Below are 23152 nucleotides of genomic sequence, written 5' to 3'. Positions count from 1 at the left end.
GTACGCGCATCAACCCCATGCAGGCGCGCTTCAGAGGTTTCCTCCCACTCTGCAATGTGCACAGCCACAGATGTTTGCATTACACAGCAAATGAGGCGAAGGATATAAGCCTATTTAAACGTCATTATTTTTAATTAACTCCATTTTTATTTCCTTATAAAAGATTTCTTTAAATAATTTATAATTATTTTTTTTATCAAATGAATTAGAGGCACTTAAAGCTACACTCGGTAACTTTTGCGGTATGCTTCCTTAGCATTCATATTTATTTGTAATTTTTCTAAAATGTAAAAATTATCATTTTCTTTCTTATTTTTGCACTATATGAAGGGGTGGGATAAGAACTTTCGGAAAAAACTTAGAAACCTTAAAGAGTGCATATTAGTACACCAAAGGTACAAATTGGAATTTTTCTGAGAGTGTACAGTAGGACAAAATTATAAATTTGTAAATTATACAATTATTTCAATTAAAATTTTATTACAGGAAAAGTGTAACTGATCATTTTTTTCTGCTGTGGGAATGCATTAGAAATGAAATTGGGAATGCAAGTAGAGTTGCCAGATGACACGATAATAAACAATGTCAATAAACAAAGTGTTTCTCAACCAGAAGTAACCGCACTACAGGACATCAACAAACTTCCAACAGGACTCACAATGATGTTATCATTTAAATAAAGCAACAAAATGAGCTAAAACATCTAAGAATCGTGATATTAGCATGGTTGTTTTTTACACAAATATACATACTTTTTTTACTGGGTAGCCTACTGTGAATTGGGGGGCCTTCAAATTGTTGTGGACAATGAGGGGCCTTGAAGTCAAAAAGGTTGAGATCCACTGGTTCTTAATGCCTAAAGAATGGTGGCCTCATTGGTTAAAGGCTATTGATGGGTTTCTTTCAAGCTATACTCTGTGGGGAGCGGCTTATAATGGAACAATAGTGTAGAGGAGTCTCACGGTTCATTTAAAAGTTTTAAAAAGTGGTTCATGGATTCGTGTGTGGTACATCAGGGTGGTCATAACTTTAACTTTCTAGAAGAATTTTAACATATTTGTGCGTTATTAACACTTATTCTTAAATTAATGTCATAATTTGATGTAATATAATAGAACATCTGTTTACAAAATAACTTTGACATATATTTTTTTAAATAACAAATTATTATTAATTTATAGCATGAGACAAATCACACATATGACTATTTTACAATTCCAAAACATTTATAAAAGTCAAAATTGTGTAGATGAGACAAAATAATTACTTTGACAAACAATTGTGCATATTCACAAAATTGCCATTGCAAATTGAAAAAAAACAACTTTATAAATTAAAGTTTCACACACAAAAATATACCCTAAAAATGTAAAATGCATATATCCCGGATAGCAAATAAATTCAGACTGTTTTTAAATACTATAATTAAAAATATAATTTTCAGTACAACTTTAAACTTACATAATGTCAGATCTCCTGTCCAGCTGCCGTATTCCCTGCACAAACAAACACGGACGTCATTTGTTTATCTTATTTATCAACTCACTTATCAACAACTGACATGATTATATGAGTCATGTCTTGGGTGAACATACTGTTCCAGTCTTGTTGAATGTGATCATGATGATTGAGGTTGAACAGAAATGAGTTCATATAACATCCACCAGCTGATCTTGGAATGATTGAAGGTTATAACTTCAGGCAAACTCGACAGTTGTTTTCCAAATCCTTTGTGATGTCATTGTGAATATTAACAATACACCTTTGCAGCACATTTTGTACTGCTGTTCCAGCCAATTATGGCTACGTGTATGTATTGTAAACAGTGTGTCACATCACATTGTGCAAGAATAGAGCATGTATTGTAAAGACAATTAAATCTAGGAGAATTAACTGCCGTATGGATTCTTTATTCTGTAATTTTGTTAACCAATAACCTCCTGCCTTTCTTGTTTGTGTACTGCTCTTGGATGCTGTAACTGGGGCAATTTGTCCTCCTGTCAACTGTTCTTGGAAGCAACACATATAGTGCATGACACCTGCTGTAAAATGTATCATGAATAGATGATGTATAAACATTGCAGCTACGTTGTCCTTGCCCACAGCAAAAAAAAAGACAGTCACATCTGATATAACTGAGGGTGTGGAGAAGCCTCTGCTCCATCACATTGCCTCTGTAAGAATGGTCCTGATGTCTGTTTTCTGTTGCTGGCCTGCATGGCATACATGATGTATATTCTTACATCCTAAATAATTGACAAAATTATGAATTTTCACTCCAAAAAATGTTGGGCTATTTTCAACCTAGGGTTGGATCAAAATGGGTCAAACCCAAAGCGTTGGTTTTAAACTTATCTGGGGTTGGTTCAAGACAAAATGATGGTTGTTATATATAATATAAACATTTTCTGGGTTAATTATTTCACTTTTTGACCCCAGCATTTTTTAAGTTTAATATTTCCATGCTGTATTCAAAACCATCTCTTTCATATACGTACCCTCTCATGAAGTCAAGGTCAACAAATGCAGTAAAAGAAAACACATTATTGTTACCTTAAACATAAATCCTAAATATTTTACCGTATGTAGGCTACAGTATTTGTGCATGAGTGAAATCCAAACAATGAGGATCAAAATACAGCAAAATAAGTTTTCTATGCATCCTTTTCATGCATGTGACCTCCAAAAATCTGAGAACACAAATATAAATCATTAAATATGAAAACAAGAATATATAGGCTATTCAGATTGAAAGTTCCCTTTAAATACTTATTTATACTAAATCATTGTCGCCCTCTGGTGTTGTAAAAAGCAGATCTGTTGACTTATGTTAAGTAGCCCTCTAAACGTGACAGAAGTAAATGTGGGCTTATGCACACTTATATAATATTTTACTGCCACCTTGTGGAGATATAGAAAAATCTCTCCATATATAATCAACCCATGGCATTTTAAAGTTTTAGATGGCCGGGACAACCACATGATGAACCTTTAGCGAGGGACCCCTTTCCTAAAATATATATCCACGTTTTTATATAAAGAAAAAAATTAACTGTGTTAAATAAATAGTAATGAATACTAGTGAATAGTAATTGTGATATTTTAAAAACAACAAGTTGTTAAACCAGCTACTATATATTCACAATTTTTCCTTTGTCTTAGTTTTTCTCTTGACATTTTCTGTGGACCCCTTGGAGCCTTCTGTGGGACCCAAGTTTAAAACCCCTGGTCAATATCATTATTGAATTACAATATCATTTATTAAAATATTTACATAAATGAAAATTTGTAATTAGTTATATATCCAGTTCTTTCATTCAAAACGTTTTTAAACAAGCTTACAATTATGTTAGGTTATATCCCCATTTCAGGAATCTGCAAAATAGTGATAAGGTCAAGTTTGAACCAACAAACATTCAAGTCCCTAATCTTTTTTTTTTAGCTTTATTCATGTGAATAAATTTTACGATCTTTAAGAGGGATATTAATTTAAAACTATAGCCAGATCCACAAATGCACCTACTCAATTGACAAACAGTTGCTTTTTAGGAGGGGTTGAGCGCTGTTTTGATTGGACAAAGCCGATCCAGAGTTTTTTCACGAGCACAGTGGGAGGAGAGAGCGCAGCAGCGCATGATATCAAAAATAAACCTCGCATTTCCCACACAGTATAAATACTAGCGACACAATCCACACACACTGCTGTGGACTTACAGCTCCGCTTTTAGCCATAATTTACTGATAGACATAAATAAAACATTGTTTATTTTTAGTTATTGAAGGCATGTGTTTGATAATATTTATCAACGGCTATCTTAATATAGGCTATCTCAGATGAAGAACAGTGCTTTTTGGAAAATTTAATTTATGTACATTTATTAATTCGATTAGCAACATATTCCTTTTTATTTTAAGTAGCATTAAATAAATAAAATGTGGATGTGTTGGGTTATCGCTTTGTTAAATGCCTGCCTCTTCACTGAAGCATTAAATCAGTCATTCGTGACTGAAGACGTTATACCTGTCCGGTTAACGGGAAGGAGCGGCGGACGCGTGGCGAGGAGAAGTGAAGAGCAGCCGAGCTTTAGACTCGAGGCATTCGGCAGGAATTTCACTCTGAATTTAACACCGGACAGCACGTTCATATCTCCTGCACTGAAAGTCTATCGCCTAAATGCCAAAGCACACGAGTCTTCCTTCAGCAACTTGACAGATCTATACAACTCCTTAAACCAAACTGAAGACTCGGGGAGCGATTTGACAGACTGTTTTTACTCCGGGGCTGTTAACTCCGATGAGGACTCTGTTGTCTCTGTCAGCCTGTGTCACGGGATTTTGGGATCTTTTATAACTGATGGTCACGAATATCTAATCGAACCGAAAGGTCTCGGCTCGGGAAAATACGGAAAATTGACGGAACAGTTGCATGTTATCAAAAGAAGACTATTTACAAAGACCCTGCAGGTCTCTGAACAGGTGTCAGATAGCAAAGATGGTGAAGAACATTTGATGGATGATAAAGATGTGATACAGATGGCGTCCAGGTCCAGACGCTTTGTTTCTGCGCCCAGGTTTATCGAGACGTTGGTGGTCGCTGACGCTTCTCTGACGCATTTCTACGGAGATGAGATTAAGGTAAAATGTCACAGGTAGATTTACGCTTAAAAAGCACGTTTCAGCAGCCATAAAATAATCATTTTGGTTCTCTAATAGAAGTCAGTCAAAGGTTCTTAAATGCTTAATTTCTTTCTTAACTAAAATACATTTTCATTGCCTAATTACTTAAAGTTTCTGTGGATGTTTCTTTATGGAAGGTTCTTTATGGAACCATACAACCCGAAAACGAACCTTAGCATCCTTTATTTTTTTGAGAGTGTGTGAAAAATGGGGTTTAAAGTCCGAATAAGGTAAAAAAAAAGTTAAAACAACTTGATTTTGCAAGTCAATTCAATGTACTATTTTAAGTTTTGACTTGTAATAAGTTATATAAAAAATTATTTTATATTTACTTAATGTTTAAGTTAAAGTAACATAAAAATATGTTGATCTGACATCAGTTTTTACAGTGTAGGTTCCTCCCATACTAAAAAAAATGCTGAAAATGGTTGCAAAGGTTCTTTGCCGCAATGCAATAAAATTAATGTTTTGGTTCCCCGAAGAACCTTTTAATCAAACGTTCTTAAAAGAACCACTTTCTTATATCCCTATTGTCTATAGAACCATTTTCCACTTCAAGAACCTGTTGTGCAACAGAAATTTTCTGTTTTGGATGTTAAGGTTCTTTATGGAACCATGCAGCTTGAACAAAACCTTTTATTTATAACGGTATAAGGGCAAGATTACTTACTGTAAATGTTTGCTAGGATATAGCTTGCTTTGCTACACCAGTACAAATTATACAGTTCATTAGATCTTTTAAAAAAGTCCATTCAATTGTAAAAGAAACCTCATTGATATCACACTCCAATGGAAACCCAAATACTGACAGTGATTGTCCTAAAATGGAAAGCTGAATGGAACATTCTGTGTTTGTGAGCTCTGTGAGAGCTATTTCATTCACCTCAAGGGACATGTCCAAAAATAAAGCACAGACTACCGTTATGAGTACAGTAATAAGTCACAGTTCATAGGAACAGCATTGATCTTCACGCTCGCATATGGTACAACACCCCCTGAAATTCTCCTTCATCGAGTCATCGAAAACAAATTATCGGAAAATTAGGAGTGTGAAGAAATTCACCGTCAGGGTAGGGATCCTGAGGCAGATAGCAATCCAGATGTCGGTACTGGGATCCAAATCTCCAGATTTGCAGTAATGGAAACACAATTCCTTATTAAGGAATGTACGTCATAGTTGACCACCAGTGGCTGGCGTTCCGGCGTCAACACTGTCCAACAAACAAACCACAAAAATCTGCAGAATAAAATAAATCATGTCTTTGGTTGTATTGTCTGTAAACGCACATGTACCCTCTGTTGACCAGATGTTTCTCCAGCTTGGAGGTATAATATCATATGTGCAAATGGATAAATTAGAAATTCAGATGACCCCACACCTCTTCTTTCGTTTTTTATCACAGACAATAAAATGTAGAGTAAAGGAAACTGCATTCCAACTGAGCTGTCCTGCCAAGCTATTACGCTTCTACACTTAACATTCTTATGCAATGTTGGCAAACACTGATCTACCCATGCTTTTCTCTCTTTTTAGCACTACCTTCTGACATTAATGTCACTGGCTGCCCAGATTTACAAGCATCCCAGCATTAAGAACTCCATCAACATAGTGCTTGTGAAGATGCTGATCGTAGAGGACGAGGATATCGGACCATCCGTCTCAAGCAACGGAGGCGTTGCGCTGCGCAACTTCTGTGCCTGGCAACAGCTCTTCAACCCATCTAGCCACAGGCATCCAGAGCACTACGACACTGCCATACTTTTTACTAGAGAGGTGAGCAATGATATATTAGAAGGGGGTGTTATGTATTTCAGGGTCGCGTTGCTTTGGGAGCCCAAAATAGTAAAGCAATACACACTTATTGCTTCTATTTTAATATAACATGAAACACAATATCATGAGATTCCAGACATTGCTACATCCTAAAAATGCAATAGGAGTTTTGTGTCTGTAGTTTGAACCCAAACCCTCAAAAAGCTACATGTGGGGTCATTTTTAGAGCAGACATTAGGTCATTCTGTAGGAGAAAATACAAGCCAGCAGATCCTCGGAAAGGTGCACATATGTCAGACCGGCTCTTTGGATCTGTAAGAGCCAGATGTGTCTTGAATCTTGTGTTTTGTGGTCTGTCTTTTGCTTTGGGAACATTGGATGGAAAAGACTCAAGGCATGTTTTTGAGATATGTTTTAGACATAGGTCTTTCGTCTGACCAAACTATTTGCCTCGTTTTACAACGGAAACTTAAAGTAACGTTTCTGGAATAACATTGAGAAATCTTTTCTTCAAGGACATCTGTGGACATCAGAGCTGTGACACGTTGGGCGTAGCCGACGTGGGGACCATGTGTGATGGCAGAAGGAGCTGCTCGGTTATTGAAGACAACGGCCTTCTGGCTGCTTTCACAACTGCCCATGAGCTAGGTGTGGATATCCTCAGATGAGCTCATCTTTGAGCTGTTACTCATTGTTAACCTTGTTTTCCCCTTTCCAATGTGTCAACGATCAGTGTAATTGTCTTCTCTTGAAGGTCATGTCTTGAATATGCCTCATGATGATGCCAAGAACTGCGAGCAGCTTTTTGGACACCTGGGAAAGGATCATGTCATGGCTCCTGTGTTCACTGAGCTGAGCAAGACTTCTCCTTGGTCTCCTTGCAGCGCTTTGTACGTCACTGAATTTTTCGACAATGGATATGGTACGCACCTTTGACGAATTCTTTGACGAAGAATTTTTAATTTATAATGGCTTCATAAGGTTACATTCACATTATAAGCGACTTTGTCGCTGTGTGTCGCTTTTCTCTTTTAATGAGATCGTCGGGGAGTGTTTGTAAATCTGGTTGTCATAAACATAGAGTAATGTCCACTCCAGTAACTGACGAGAGACAGATGACGTGAACTCCAATGCTTCGATCTCATGGGTACTCTATCCAGAAAGTCACTCATCATTTGCATAAAGTTAAATTTTTCTCAAGTTTTTCGCGTGACTGGATACGCCCCATCCGGTTACCAACTAAACAGTTCACTAACCAGTTCCTGTCGCTCGTGTCGCCCGAATGTCCCAAAGCTTCTATTGAAATCAATGAGATCGCGTCACTCTACTACTGCTAGTCGCTGCTAATGTGATGGCGACTATAGGCTTCAGTGTGTTTTTTATATGTGGTATTTGCAATTACAACTAGTTTCAAAAAGTTTGGATTCTTTTGCTCTAAATACATTTGCAAACTTATGTAATATATACACTTGGTCGCTTTTGTAAAAAAGTGCTTGCAAAATGCATAATTGTAACTGTAAAGATCATTAAAGACGCTCTAAATGAATCTGTGTGACGTCACTTCTTGTTGACGTTCGAAGTGTTGTCAAACAAAACGGAGCATAGCTAACTCCTCCCCCTCCCTTCTGTGCTTTCTAAAAGAGTCATGAACGCGTCCAACCCCAACTCCCAAATCCTTCTTGTTGTTTATTGGCTGGATCATGTTTGTTATGTTTCGTGGTGGTAGGTTTGCCCACTTTGTTTTTGTTGCAGTTTGTGGAGCCTGGGCTGTCTACAACGACCGCGTTTTTTACAGTGTGTTCAGGGGACAGGCAGCTATCAGATAGTGAGGAGATGTTTACTGTATGAAACAAAAAATGTTTTATGGCCTAAAATGCGTGAATTCGCTTAGAGCACCTTTAAGCTGGCTGCTAAACTAATGGATTGCACATCTTTATAACGTTTTTATAAACATATGTCGATTTTTGTTCCTTTCTAAAAAAAACCCCATTCCTGTCACTTCATTCCAACCCATAAAAAAGATATATATAGCAAATATTTGTTCTTTCCACCAGGCCATGTCTCTGTAGCATTGGTCTCACATGTTTCCTTATTTAACTGCAGTATCATTTGAAGTGGGCAGCTCCCCACGTGGATTTTTGCTTGTGTTTCTAGTCGCAGCACACTCCCCCAGATGTGCATTCCTGTGAGTCTCGAAATGTCAGCTGCTGGAGCCAAACGTTCCTGCTGTTACACAATCCTTTGATTCGGTGATTTATTGCTCTCTAACTCTTCCTCTGGATAATAACAGGAGACTGCTTGCTGGACACCCCAGAGAAGACGATGGCCCTGCCCACCGAGCTTCCAGGAGTGAGTTATAGCCTGGACCGTCAGTGCCAGCAGTTATTTGGAGAGGAGTATTCACACTGTCCCAATGCTTCAGCTGGCGAGGTGTGCAGACAGCTTTGGTGCCAGCAGGAAGACCAGTCTATGTGCACAACCAGAAATGGGAGTCTACCGTGGGCAGATGGCACAGGCTGTGGCCCTAACAAGACATGTCTCAATGGGGAATGCATGTCATCGGAAGAAGTCATGAAACCTAGGGTATTTTATACTACTTGATTATGTCACACTTTTCCCCATTAATCATTTTGGTTGTATCACTACAAGTTAATGCGGTAGGTTTTACCACATGTTGATATGTTTATGTAATTTGGACTGTGGTTCAGCCAGCTGTGGATGGAGGTTGGGGAGAGTGGGGACCATGGCAACCATGTTCCAGATCATGTGGAGGTGGAGTGATGTTCTCCTATCGAGAGTGCAACCAACCACTTCCTGAAAACGGTGGAAAGTACTGTGAGGGCCAGAGAGTGAATTACCAGTCGTGCAACACACAACCTTGTGAGAATAATCGAGGTGGGTTGTTTCCATCAGTCTCGGTTCGACTGTCATCGGCTCATTTCTCATTGTGTTATTCTTTGTTATTGCAGGCAAAAGTTTCAGAGAGGAACAATGTGAGAAGTACAACAATCCCAATCATTTTGATGTTCACGGAAATGTGAAGCAATGGATACCCAAATACGCAGGAGTATCTCTGAGGGACAGATGTAAACTTTTCTGTCGAGCGAGAGGCAGCAGTGAATTCAGAGTGTTTGAATCTAAAGTACGTCTCAGGTTATTTTTCAAATTAGGGTTCAAATAAGTGACACAGGTGTAAAAAAGAGACAACAGAGTGGATGATGAATTAGGCTACATTTTCACAAGTGCAATCCTCGTCTTTGCTGGTGTTAAAAAGATGGGTGTTAAAACAAATTATGGGTTGATTGTATTGTAGGTGATTGATGGAACCCCATGTGGTCCAGATACCACATCGTTCTGTGTGCAAGGCCAGTGCATTAAAGCCGGTTGTGACCTGGAGATCGACTCTAATAAGAAACTGGACAAATGTGGTGTATGTGGGGGAAATGGGCAGAGCTGCAGGATGATATCTGGCTCGTTCAACAAAATCATGTAAGGATCTGACAGTCGTACGGAAGTTTACTGTTGTGGCCACAGTAATAAAACTGTTTTGTGTTTCTTTAGGCACGGATATAGAGACATCGTGACGATTCCAAGCGGTGCCACTAACATTAACATCAAACAACAGAGTCAAGGTAGCATACCGCATGACGGGCATTACTTGGCCATACGGAGAGAAAATGGTGATTATATCTTAAATGGAAACTTCTCGGTATCCACACTGGAGCAGTATATTCCGGTTCTTGGTGCTGTGCTGAAATACAGTGGATCGTCCACCACTCTGGAAAGAATACAGAGCTTCAGTCAGCTTCAGGAACCAATCGCCATACAGCTGCTTTCCACTGCTAGTGAATCCATCCCACCGAAGGTCAAATACACATTCTACATCCCTAAAACCATGTCTTTCAACAAACCTAAAGAAAAGAAGATGTCTGGAAAAAATATCCATCCTTTTGGTGTGCCACAGTGGGTGACGGGAGAGTGGTCCGAATGTTCCAAAACCTGTGGCTCGGGATGGTCCAGAAGAACTGTGGAATGTAAGGACAACGCAGGTTTTTATTTGAACCTCTGCAACAAAGATCTCAGACCCTCTGATATTAGGGCTTGTGCAGACCTGCCGTGTCCTTTATGGCAGATAGGACCTTGGACTTCGTGCTCACAGACTTGTGGCCACGGGGAACGCCATCGTCGGGTTCTCTGCATCGATTACACCGGGAAGACTGTGGAACCAGAAAAATGTGATCCATCTAAATTGCCAGAGTCAGTATCTGAAAAGTGTTTTTATCATGAATGTTGATAACATAAGTTGAAAGGGAAGACGATCCTGTGAAATAGGATTATGTTGATTTTGATGTTGACCGTGCTTCAGGTTGGGGCAGGAAATATTTGGGGTTTAGAAGGACAAATGATGAGTGAACCTGGTTGGAAAATTATAAAAGGTCTGATCACTTCTCCATGTTTTTAAGATATATTTATGACCACTACGGACGTTTTAGCGTAAGCCACACTGTATGAGTTGGGCCACAATTTGGTAGTCTGAGACAAATACCTTAAGATTCCTTAAATCCTACGGCAAAATCGTTAGTCTTGATTGCTAGTTTGACATTGCTGAAATGGCCAATGAGATCTAATCTTTCATCCAATAAAATTCTGCCAGTGTCTAACGTTATGAGACACAGCCCTGCAGTTTGGGTTCTTCTACGATGACCTGTATGTCCTCATCTGGACCTCCTACAATGACCTGTAAAATTTTAGACGAGTCTTCTTTGAGCGTATCCGTTTGTAAGAAGTATTGACTGCTGAACAGTTTAACATTATAGACATGTACACTGTAAGCCTAGACAAGTTGATTTAACTTAAAAAACATAGGGTAACTCGATGCCCTAAAAACTTTTGTCAAACAAACAAGTAATTTTAAGTTAAATCTACTTATGTTAACAATATGCAAATCTTTATTTCATACATCTTATATAAGAAACTCAGCGATTTTTGCCTCTCAAAATAAGAGGACACATTACAAAGCAAGGGTAACATCAAATAAAGCAAAAGCTTCAACTTCAGACATAGACCTCAACACACAACACAGAAGTCTCAATAATGGTAAAAGAAATAAAATCTCATGAAGTGAAAAGATAAGCTCTTCACTTCACCAAAAAAATAATAAGCAACAATGATAACAAAAACAACTGCAGTAGGATAAATAAAGAGAACAAACTGCAAAACAACATTCATATAACAGTAGCAGTTAATTTATGCATGATGCAATGCATGATGGGTAAAATTTCAAAATCCAGAGACTTAAATAAGCTAAAATAAGTTGATTAAACTCAACATTTCTTGTTGAATGAGAGAAATCATGCAATTCGGGCATTAAACTTAAACACTTGCGTAATGGAGGACATTTTTCAGGGTTTAGGTTAAATGTACGTATTTATTTGGGTAAAAACAAAGCTTAATGAGGGTTAACAGTGTAATACATTTGAAATATTTATACTTTCAAGTGTCTTACAAATTCAGATTTGTGAGTTTTCAAAGGAAATAATAAAAATCTAATACATGTAAATATTGATCAAATAATGCAAATAATGCAAAATGGAATGGCATCATTTTCACGTTTAAACAGTGGCTGTATGTGCAGTCACCTGATATAAAAAAATTTAAACATTACGTGTTAAAATATAGTTTAGGATATAGCATAGGGTTTATGTCCATTCAATGAATTGTGTTAACCTTTCTATTGGGGTACTTTGTATTAAACGCTGTTTACTTTAAAATTGTACATGAGTAGCAAATTGACTTTCTCTGCAATTCTGAGACCTTACAGGTTCATTCTGCTCTTTTCCCTTTGTTTTCCTGTATTTGAGGTCTGCTGAGGTTTTGAAAGTGCTGTGTAGTGAACATGTAATGAAGCTGAAGCAGTGCAGTATGACACCAAAATAGGTCTCACAAATAGGTTGGAGTCACCACAGTCACAGATAATTTATATAAAATGCTCCTGTAACTTTTCAGGTTACTGTATATAAATGTTCATTTGTTATTGATCATTCCAGTTTTTGTACATTTAATATATATCTATCTATCATATTATGGCAAAACATGTTATACCTTCAGTGAAGGACTGTGGTGTTATTTCGTTGTAAAGCTATTTATTTTTGTAAGGTTTCATTGTCAAAATGAATACAAATTATGCAATATTTTCAACATGACTTGTTTTTGTTATCAATGAGGAGTTTAAAAATAAAAATGTGTAATATAACATGCAAAATCATCTTTTTGAGAAAATACATATTTTTAATCAATTATTTAATTTAAGCAGATATGTAACAGGTATTTATACAGAGTTTGTATTTACATTAAGCTAGAATAAAAGCTTGGTTTTGTAAGTCAATTCAACCTAATTTACATTTTTAACCTGTGATAAGTTGACATAACTTAAATTGTTACGTTAAAGTAAGATAAAAATACATTTCGCATAGATTTTTAGTGTACATTTAGCGTAGCACAGATTTGTTTTTACAGTGAACTGTAAAAATTATATCATATATCAACAATGGTACTTTAACTTAACACATTAAGTAAAACAATTTCAACTTGTTTTTTCTAGGTTATCTCATCTTATCACAAGTCAAAACTTAAAATAGTAGGTTGAATTGACCTTCATAGTTAAGTTGTTTAAATTTCATGCTGTAGTATTTTTTACCATGAACACCATCAGTTTTGAGTTGACAGTTTGGAGACTGTCTGGGGGCTTTAACACATTAAAGCATGTTTTTTTGTAAAGCTGCTTTGAAACACTGTGGATTGTCAAAAGCACCATATGAATCAAACTTAAGATGGAAACTTCAGTTTGTATACTGTAAAAAAAATCTGTGCTAGCTTAATTTTTTATTTATCTTGACTAGAGATGAAAAGTCAACCTTATTTTATAAGTTGAAGCAACTTATGTCTTGTCAAGATAAATAATAGTAAGTTGATATGACTTTTAAATCTGAGTTGATTCAACAAAATTTAAGGCAGCAAAGAAGTACACATTACACTTTTTACAGTGTAAACTGTAATGAGAGGTAGATCTGTGTCTAGTCAAATTAAAAGCATTCAGAGATGCTGTTCATGTCCACAAGTGGAGGTGGCCCACAACACGGCCCTGCGGTGCCCCAGAAATTATGAAGTGTAGTTCAGTTACCTTAAAGGATCATTACTTCAAAACAGAGCTCTGATAGGCTGTCTATCTACCAAAGCTGCTAACACCCTAATGTGTGCCCTGGAGTTGTGTGAGAGCTATTTTGGCATGATACTCAAATTGTAACAACATCCCAAATCTTACGTTTCAGCTCTGTCTTAATCAGACTGGGTTTTATTGGGCCAACATAGCCTCAGAGTATTTTCCCTTATTTTGTGAGAGGTGCTTTTTCCTTAAAGAGGGCCTCTTTGAGAGAATGTTTGTTTGATGGAAAATCCTCAGAGCAGCACATGTCTAAGAGGCAGCTGCTCTCTATCTTAGAGGGCTTTGCATGATTTTGGCTCTGAATAAGATGCATCTGCTACAATTGTTCCATAACCTCGCCGTATATCTTCTGTCCAGCTCTTACTAGTCACTGATCATATGAAATGCACTTATAATAGAAGTTTAAGCTTTAATGGTTTCTGAACTATAAAAAACATTAAACAAATAAAGCTAAAGAATATTTATGCCTTCATGTAGAATGGGGAATCGTTTTTAAATCGAAACAAGCATGATAGTTGAATTTAAGCCAAACATTTTTGTCAACTGATTGTTTGTCTACTTCTCCAGACAGCATGTTCTCATAAACTGTCATAAGCGAACAAGCTGCAGATTCATATGATTTGGAAATCTTACATTAAGAATAGGAAACAGACCTTTTAACCACAACCCCACCCAGGAAAACAAAACATTTTTTTTTGTTTAATTACAGCTGTCACAACACAAGTTGTTCTAACATGCTGTTTGATCTGATCTGTAATTTACAGTTTTTTTGTTCGTGTGTGTGTGTGATTGAACCTACACTTTTGCTTCAAAATGAAACAATTCACTAAGTGTGTCATTTGCTTAAAGGGATAGTTCACCCAAAAATGAAAATTCTGTCATAATTTACTGTTACAAACCTCTATAAATGTCTTTGTTCTGATAAATACAAAGGAAGATATTTTGAAGAATGTTTGTGCCGATTTTCCCCATTTGTATTCATTTTTCCTACTATGGAAGTGAACGGGGCTTCAGATTGGTTTGGTTACAAAGATTCCTCAAAATATCTTCCTTTGTGTTCATTTAAATTTATACAGGTTTGTAAAAACATGAGATTGAGAAAATATGACATCATTTTCATTTTGGGGTGAACTATCCAGGCATATTTGTGCTTGAGACCAACATCCCCACCTCCAATGTGACAATATGACAAAAGCACTTTTACTCGGCTGCATCTGTATAACACTTCAAATGTAAAAATGACTATTTCCTACATGCTAAGGAATTAGATGTTTTGACATTTAGGGAAACCAAAGATTAATTTGAAGGCAGTTCTGCACCTAAAGCAGATCTTCTAAAATAGAAGTCAAATGCTTAAATGTTCAAATAATTACCAATTAACAAAAAGGAAAATGATAAAGAAATGATAACATTAATATTAAGTACTGAGTATGTCTCACAAAGATGAAAAAACAGTGGAAATGTTTTGAAATCAGGTCAGTATAAAGCTTTTCTCTCTCTGTTGAGTCCATCAATAAAAAGTGTTTATTAGGTTTCACCTGCTGATATATAGTACACTCTAAGAGTATTGAGTTATTTTCAACAGTTCGGTCAAAAAGGAATGAACCAAACTGTTGGAATATTACCAAATATTTGTAATATTATCAAGATGTGTCACTAGTATTGATATGAATGGAGAAGGGCGCAATGGTCAGAATGACCACTACTCCCAGATACAATTCCCAGAAAAGGGATTTGCGCATGCAAACTAATTTTTTTTGTGCCACCATACTTGTGTAACTATGTAACAATCTTTCAAGGTCCCGTTCTTCCTGTGTTTTTGAAGCTTTGATTGTGTTTACAGTGCGCAATATAACATGTGTTCATGTTTTACGTGTAAAAAAATGCAGTATTTTTCACACAATTTACTTATCCCTAAACACTTTCATTGAATTTAATCAAATTTTTTTTAAGGTAAGTGGTTGCAATCAATTTATTTAAGCTACATTTAAACAAAAAAGATTAGTAAAGTAAAATAAAATATAAAACTTTTGTTTAAATGTAGCTTAAATAAATTGATTGCAACCTTACCTTAAAAAATTGATTAAATTCAATGAATCATTTTTTTCAGTATAGCTGTTTTCACTGTCATCAAAATGGGCTGATGTCTTCCTTGTCACTCTAACAACAAAAGTGGTTCTTTGCTCGTAATCATAGTGGAACCATTTTAAGTGCCATATAGCACAGATGAAGCACATGTGAAGCACCTGTGACCATATGTGGTGCTATAGTGGTGCTTTATGAGCCCTGTATGGTTCTTCATACACTCTTAGAACAAATGTGTTAATGTGTTAGTGAATCCACCCATCTCTGTGTTATTATTGAAACAACACAACTTGCGTTTTATTTTAAAGGGGCCATGACATGAAAATATGACTTTTTCCATGTTTAAGTGCTATGATTGGGTCCCTAGTGATGCTATCAACCTAGAAAATTTGAAAAAGATCAACCCAGTAACTTAGTTTTGGTAAACCATTCTCTACAAGCACATGAAAAAATAGGTCGTTGAAATTTGGCTCTCCTTATGATGTCATAAGGAGCTCTTATTATAATAATCCAACCCCTTAATCCAACCACAGCACTGCCATTTAGTGCAAAGAGAAAATAATTCACTGAACAATTGAGTTTCAATTTCAACAAACCACCATCATTGTGATCAGTGTTTGCACTTGATCTGCACATGTGCATTTTAGAGGACACACCCAAAACGGCACATTTTTGCACACACCTACAAAGTGGCAATTTTAACGTGCTATAATAAATTATTTATATGGTATTTTGAGCTAAAACTTCACACATGTGCTCTGGGGACACCAAAGATGTATTTGACATCTTAAAAAAGTCCTGTGACATGGGCCCTTTAACACAAAATCAACACAAAATGACACATAATGTGTTAAAATTACACATACTCTGTTAAAAGCTTATCGCACAAATATGTGTAAACAATTAACACATCCTTTCTAAGAGTAGGTGCTTCATAGGTGCTATATAGCACTAAAAATGGTTCCTCTATGATTTCGAGCCAAGAACCACTTTTAGTGCTATTTAGCATTGTTTGTTTCCCTCCTTAGGAAATACGTAAGTTCTGATTGTGTAGTTTAGTGTGTTGCGATTTGACAGCAGCTTATCTTAGCAGAGCCGTTTGAGCCAAAGCTGGTGACTGACGTATTCATGTGGGCAAAGTTTAGTCAAAAAACAGTTTTACTGACTTCATTAAAGCAGGAAGTAGGGCTGTAGTCCAAACCAGTCATTCGCTGTAGGCTTTGAAAAGGGAATTCTGTTAAAGAAAATATATCACCTGGCAGTGAACTTTGAGCTTTATCATTTTACAGGTATACGCGGATGACGAAATTTACAGTCAAGTTCCCGGATGTGCCGGTAGTCCGTATAATTTATGTTCTAACAGAAACATTGCACACTAACTAAAGTTTGAAAAATGGGATCAGGCAGAACGTGACCTTTAAATAGGGAAAACATGTGTATGGTGGCTTCTAAATTCATCTCTGTTTGTATCCTAAGGAATAAACAGAGCAAGGCTAATTGCTAACAGAGTCATGACGTGCCGTTCAAAGATTAAGTGCACGCATTAAAAAAAAGATAGGTATGTATTAATTTGTCTAAGTTGAGGTAAAAACATAGTAAAATATTGAAAAACTGTGGTGTTTTCCTTAAATAGGACTTTGAATTAACCCAATGGCTGGGTTTGTTTATTTTTGATGGGTTGAAAATAACCCAGCATTTTTTAATATGCATTATACAGACCGTTATTCTCTATTCATTAGACCATATAGAAGTGCACATCAAATAATAAAGAGCTGTTTTTTTACAAACCATTTTATTTCAACTGTTTGGAAAATTAAAGCGCATGATGTTAATTGTGGAAATACGGCATCATGGCATAAGGGAGGCAGTGATGAAAGATTCCCATCAGCTTAGCACAGCCAGTTGCACAGATGTTGAGGAAAGGTGAGCTAGACTGTTGAGTTTCCTATTTTAAAACCCAGGAAAAGAGTATGGAAAAAAGCAGAGCACCTTTCTAAAAGTCGTAGCACATTTTTTGTGCAAATTTATAGCAAAAGAATGCAGAAAGGAGCATTTTTATATACACCCTTTGGGACAGATGCTGTCCATTGCTGCATCCTTCTTGATGTTAACACATAGAAACACCTTGAAACAATGCTAAACATCACATAGCAGAATTACATTTATAAAGCAAAAAATGCACAGTTGAAAACCTTAAATGACCTGCATGTACTTTTTATATTTTATTTATTTATTTATTTTTATTAGGCTCATTGTCTTATATTTATAAACAACTAATCTTTTACTGATGTTTTGCAACACAGATCGTAGTTGCAACAGGGCTTTCCTGATTTTGCCAAGTAGTTGATCTTTATAACACTCCTTATTGGTATGTTGACCCTGGGACATTTCAATCAACCAATCAGATTTCAGAAATATGTTTAGTTTGTTTCGATTTTAAGCTTTCAATGAGGATTAGCTGCTTCTAGATCATTGTTTTTCACTTATCATTTCCCTCTGATTTTAGCATTCAGTTACGGTTCGGGTTGGGGTTTGGGGTGGGTTTAGTTTTATTTACAAAAATTTTGTCCTGGGTCAACACAATATGTTGCCCTGAGGACATCTCTCAATTGGCAAAATCAGGTCGAGACAATGTACAGCTACTGACAAAATAAAGTGAAAAATCGAGTGGTGGGGAAATGATTTTGTTCTGCAAACCCCAAAATTTTGCTCTCTGTGTGACCCCCTATGTTGAACTAAATATTGTGCGATTAAGTTATATTTATGATAAGGTGTGAATAAGAAAAAAATCTTAAAATATAAGACTTGATGGTCGAAATAACCACCAAACCACATTCATTGAACCTAATCTGTTATATCATCTGTTCTTGCATACTGTACTTTTTAGGGTAGATTTTAGCTGTTTCCTAATTTTTTTTTATTAATTTTCTAAGTTTTTACCTAATTCAATTTATCTAATTCAGGTTGGTTTCTAGCTCTGAATCAGTGCTTTTGTAGAACGTATATTGTAAATCTCACAAAAGATTTATATTCAAGCTTTTCAGGAATAAAACAAATTTCAGCGAAATCCAATAAAATAATAACTTTTACACAGACATCTGGTGCATCCCGGTAAGGATTTTGGCCTAACTCTCGCTTATTGTTGCGTAATAAAAAAGGTTTATTATCACAGCATTTTTTGTGTTTAAAGGTAAATAAATTTCTTTCAAAAGAATTATATTATATTGTAATTATTTTCTTTGTAGCAAATGCATCACATAGGAAGTGTTTTGTATATGTAGTGGATGCAGTATAAATATGTAATGTAAACATCTAACTGTCTTTACAAAATGCTTTTAAATCATGTACTTTATTGTGAAATGCTGGATTATTTTAAATGAACATTAATGTAGAGTAAGGGGTAGTTCTTCATGTCTAATATCTAGTCTATCTTTGTTTATTGTATCACAAATTTGATGCAGAGATGCTGTGGTCTTGCATTCATTCTCCTGAATAGTTACAGATTTTGTGGTGTGTTGCCAGTTGCCACACATGTGCATTGTTGTTTTCATAAATTTGATGACTGTAAAACATATGGGCAACTTATTTTAAATGAAAATACATAACTTCAGGGTCTGCCCTACCTATTAAACATATCATCACCTTACTAAACTAATAGCCTAAATAATTTTTTCAGGTTTCCCAAAAAACACAAATAAATACAACTAACTTCAGAGGTTGAGTAGATTTGTATTCTTCTTGATGCAGCTGCCATTTAGAAAAGCTCAAGAAAGTCTCAATGTCTTTTGACATATAGGCAAAATAAAACAGCCTAAAACATTTTGTGATGATATACATAATAAAGACAATTCCATTAAAACTAGGGTGTCTTCTGCATTTACTCAGTTATGAACAAGAAGTTTTGACTTGGATTAGAAGAATACATTCTGCAAGTATTTGCTTGTTTGTTTGGTGCCATGTGAACCTCACACTAATGAACTAAAGGCGTATAAAACAGCAGGGGTTCTCTTATTTGGCAGCTCTAATTGGAAACTGTTGTGTTAAGCAAAGAAAAAAGTGATCTGACATTAATAAAGATCTATTATATGGACTCCACTTCATAGAGTACTGGCCCACAAGTCTTGTAGAGAAAGATTCTGTGGTTTATTTTCTTTAGCTAAAGTTTTATTTGTATTTTAACAACGCTGTTGATTTATTTTGAGAGCGCGGACGTGTTGATGCACATGCAAGTTCTTAAGGACCAGTTAAGAATTGACAAAACCTTGCACACAACACCCACCCAGAATGATATAAGGCATGATGAAGGTTTGATAAGATATACAGTACTGTGCAAAAGTCTTAGGCCACCACCATGCTACCAGTGTTGTTTTTGCAATTGTATAGTGATCATATATAATTATTTCTTAGTCTCATTATTAGAATAAAACCAGAAAATACAGGAAATGTGTATATAGGTTTAAAAACAGGGTAAAAGTATAAGCTGTTTCAAGTATTTAAACTCCCCTTCCACTTGAGCAATAGCAGGAAACTACAGGATCTCTTAGGAAAAAGCTCGAGATGTGTTTCGTGCCAAGAGAGGTCACACTAAATACTGACTGATGCCCGAAGAAGACATTTAGTTCTGAAAATTGTTTTGTTTTTAATTTTGTGTACATATTTCCTGTATCTTCTGTTTGTATCTTTAAAAAGAGCGAAAAATAATATGGATGGGCATTAAAACTTTGCTAAAACAACAAAGCTTGTGATGGTGGCCTAAGACTTTTGCACGGTATACTGTATATATAATTATATGTATATATTGTCTAAAAAAGTGCTAATAAAAGAGGAAACCAACCAACGCTATACCGTGGCAATTCGTATATGATTTTACGAGGTGGCTAATTCATGCAAACACATTCGTCATTTTTGTGCAATTTGCTTTTGCCCTTGTAACCTTGGGGTTGAGACGAGGTTAGGGGTGGGGTTTTATTGTTTTTATTTTATGTTAATGGTGCGTTTTTTATGATTTACTTTGTACGAAATTAATATGGATAAGCCAACTCGTAAAATTGGTACGAATTTTTATGAGATCAGGCTGAACCAACAGTCCTGTAACACTCTACTCTACTTTTTTCCATCTTTTGTCAGTCAAAAAAAAAAACGTTACACCAATTATTATGTAAAAGTATTTCCATTACAATTATTTTACACATGCCTGCCACAAGAAGCTTCCATTGGAAATAAAGGAATTACATGGGTAGTTAGTTGCCATTATGCAAATACCTAAAGCAGATCGTAGCATCTACTTATTTCCCAAATATCAATCTGGATTAAAATCTCATATATATTCCTCAAAATGCTGGATTTTATTTGACAAGCTGCGATAAATTGACCTCTCATCATAAACGCAGTGTTTTTGGATTTGCTACAAATATGCAATAATGAAATGATGCAATGAAAGCAACCGTGGAGCCAACATATTTTCCACATTTTCAGACAGATTTATTCCACTGGAATTATGAGACAGATCGGAAAATTTAACCTGACACAATACCAGTAAAAATCCATTGTGACACCTGTGGCATTTTCCAGTAGCTTTAATTTTAGGAAACACGTGCAAGCACGTATGCAACACGTCGTCTCTAGAGGACTGCTCACAATTGCATAATTCACTACAAAAACAAGCAAGAATGACCACACACACACTTCTATTGGTGAGATCAAAACAAAAAGAGCATGAGAAAGAAAAACAAGGCTGTTATGGTGTAAGAAAAACAGATTCTGTGATGGGTTTAGATCAAAGCTTGTCCATCCCCAGCTATTTTATTTTAATAGCTTGTGTTTATTTTGTTGTCACATCAAAACATAAAAAAACATCTGATGTGTTTTACTTTGATTTGCAGTAATGTTTTGCATTCGTACCGGCATGCCGTTAATGAGCTAAACTATAAAAAAACATAAAATCTGACATAAATCTGCTACGATGGCGGTCTGGATAACAACTGAGTCACACTGGCACATGCAAAGGAGCAAGAACATAATGATCTGGTCACTACTGTGCATCTAATAAGCTGTAAATCTCGTAACAGCTACTTTATGTAGATCTGTTATTTCACTTTAGCCATTAGAAACCTGTTCTAATCACTAACAAGCAAAGGTTATAGTTTTTAAATGTATGCAATTAAGCTTAATTGTCGATGAAGTATGATGCATGGTGTAAGGAAACCATAGGCATTTCTTTCCTTGGAAAGTTTTTCCAAGAAAAATGTTTTTCTCTGAATAACGTGGAGATATCACAAGCTAAGCCTGATAAATGGTCATGGAAGACTTGAGCGACGGTCTCAGTCAGCAGGAAGAAGATAAATATAGATAAATATATTATCCTAATGTGAGTTATATTCAGCTTCTGTAAGTCACATCTGGCTTTGGTTGTATTTCCGGATCAAAAAAAGATGGGCAAAAGAGATGTTTTCAAACAGGGGTGACTGCTGTTGGTGGAATGAGTTTGTGACGCATGCACTGCACATTGTAAACCATGTATTTTCAAACCAGACTGTTCTCACGGAAAGTCGAAAAATTTGAATAATTTATTCCTGTCCATGGCACGAAATTCTGTTTATAAAATAGTTTTTTTGTGTCCGTTGCACAATTTTCTTTTATTTAATGTTTTGTTTTCTCATTGTTTTTTCCCCTATTTTCTTACCATTGTCGCTTGGGGTTGGGGTTAGAATCATTTTCTGTGACATTTTTAGACATCCAAAACCCAACTGTAACCCCAACTTTAGGCGAGAATAGTTTTAAAAGCGGAAGAAAAACATGTAGAAACCAATACATAAAAGTACATCCTAATCCAAACCCCAAATCTAACCCCAACCGACAATAATTTATAAATAGAAAAAAATGAAAAAACAAAGTTATGCCACTGACACGAAAAACTATTTATAGAAATTTGTGCAAGTGACACGAAAAAAGCTGAATGTTGGGCCATATAGACATGAATAAATTAATCAAAGTTTTCGTGACTATAATATGACTTTTCGTGAGATCATGTTGCTTCAGTATGAAAGTAAAACTGTGCCGTTGGAATTTGAATTCATATTCTTAGCACTGAATTTTTGTACATCAAATTTTAAACACTAGAACTGTACAATACGGGATTGCGGTTTCCGCAACAACCCTAAATCATATGGTTAAAGACAGTTGTAGCCATTTGTGATTGACAGCTATTCATCCAGCGCGTCTCCCCGCACAGGATCCGATCACACATCCAGACACAGAAGACACTTTGATGTTGACAAATGTAAACGCGCCGTGTCCTGATATACTGATGATACGATCTGCGAGATCGGATCACCCAGATCGCATGTTACAGTTTTTTCCAATTGCTAACACACAATTTTTCAAACTAGTCTGGT

The 23152-nt window shown here is 36.0% G+C and overlaps 1 protein-coding gene across 1 annotated transcript; it reads left to right on the top strand.

Moving 5' to 3' along the window:
• The first annotated feature begins 3673 nt into the window (after positions 1 to 3673).
• On the top strand, positions 3674 to 13216 carry LOC135771236 (A disintegrin and metalloproteinase with thrombospondin motifs 8). The gene is made up of 9 exons (XM_065281408.2): positions 3674 to 4635; positions 6212 to 6451; positions 6967 to 7099; positions 7206 to 7373; positions 8742 to 9034; positions 9160 to 9346; positions 9421 to 9593; positions 9765 to 9940; positions 10013 to 13216. The coding sequence occupies exons 1-9, from the start codon at positions 3934 to 3936 to the stop codon at positions 10743 to 10745; spliced, it is 2805 nt and encodes a 934-aa protein (XP_065137480.1). The 5' UTR covers positions 3674 to 3933; the 3' UTR covers positions 10746 to 13216.
• The last annotated feature ends 9936 nt before the right edge of the window (positions 13217 to 23152 follow it).

Source organism: Paramisgurnus dabryanus, chromosome 8 (assembly GCF_030506205.2).
Source record: "Paramisgurnus dabryanus chromosome 8, PD_genome_1.1, whole genome shotgun sequence".
In the NCBI taxonomy this organism is placed as follows: Eukaryota; Metazoa; Chordata; class Actinopteri; order Cypriniformes; family Cobitidae; genus Paramisgurnus; species Paramisgurnus dabryanus.
This window is presented reverse-complemented; position numbering and strand designations above follow the sequence as displayed.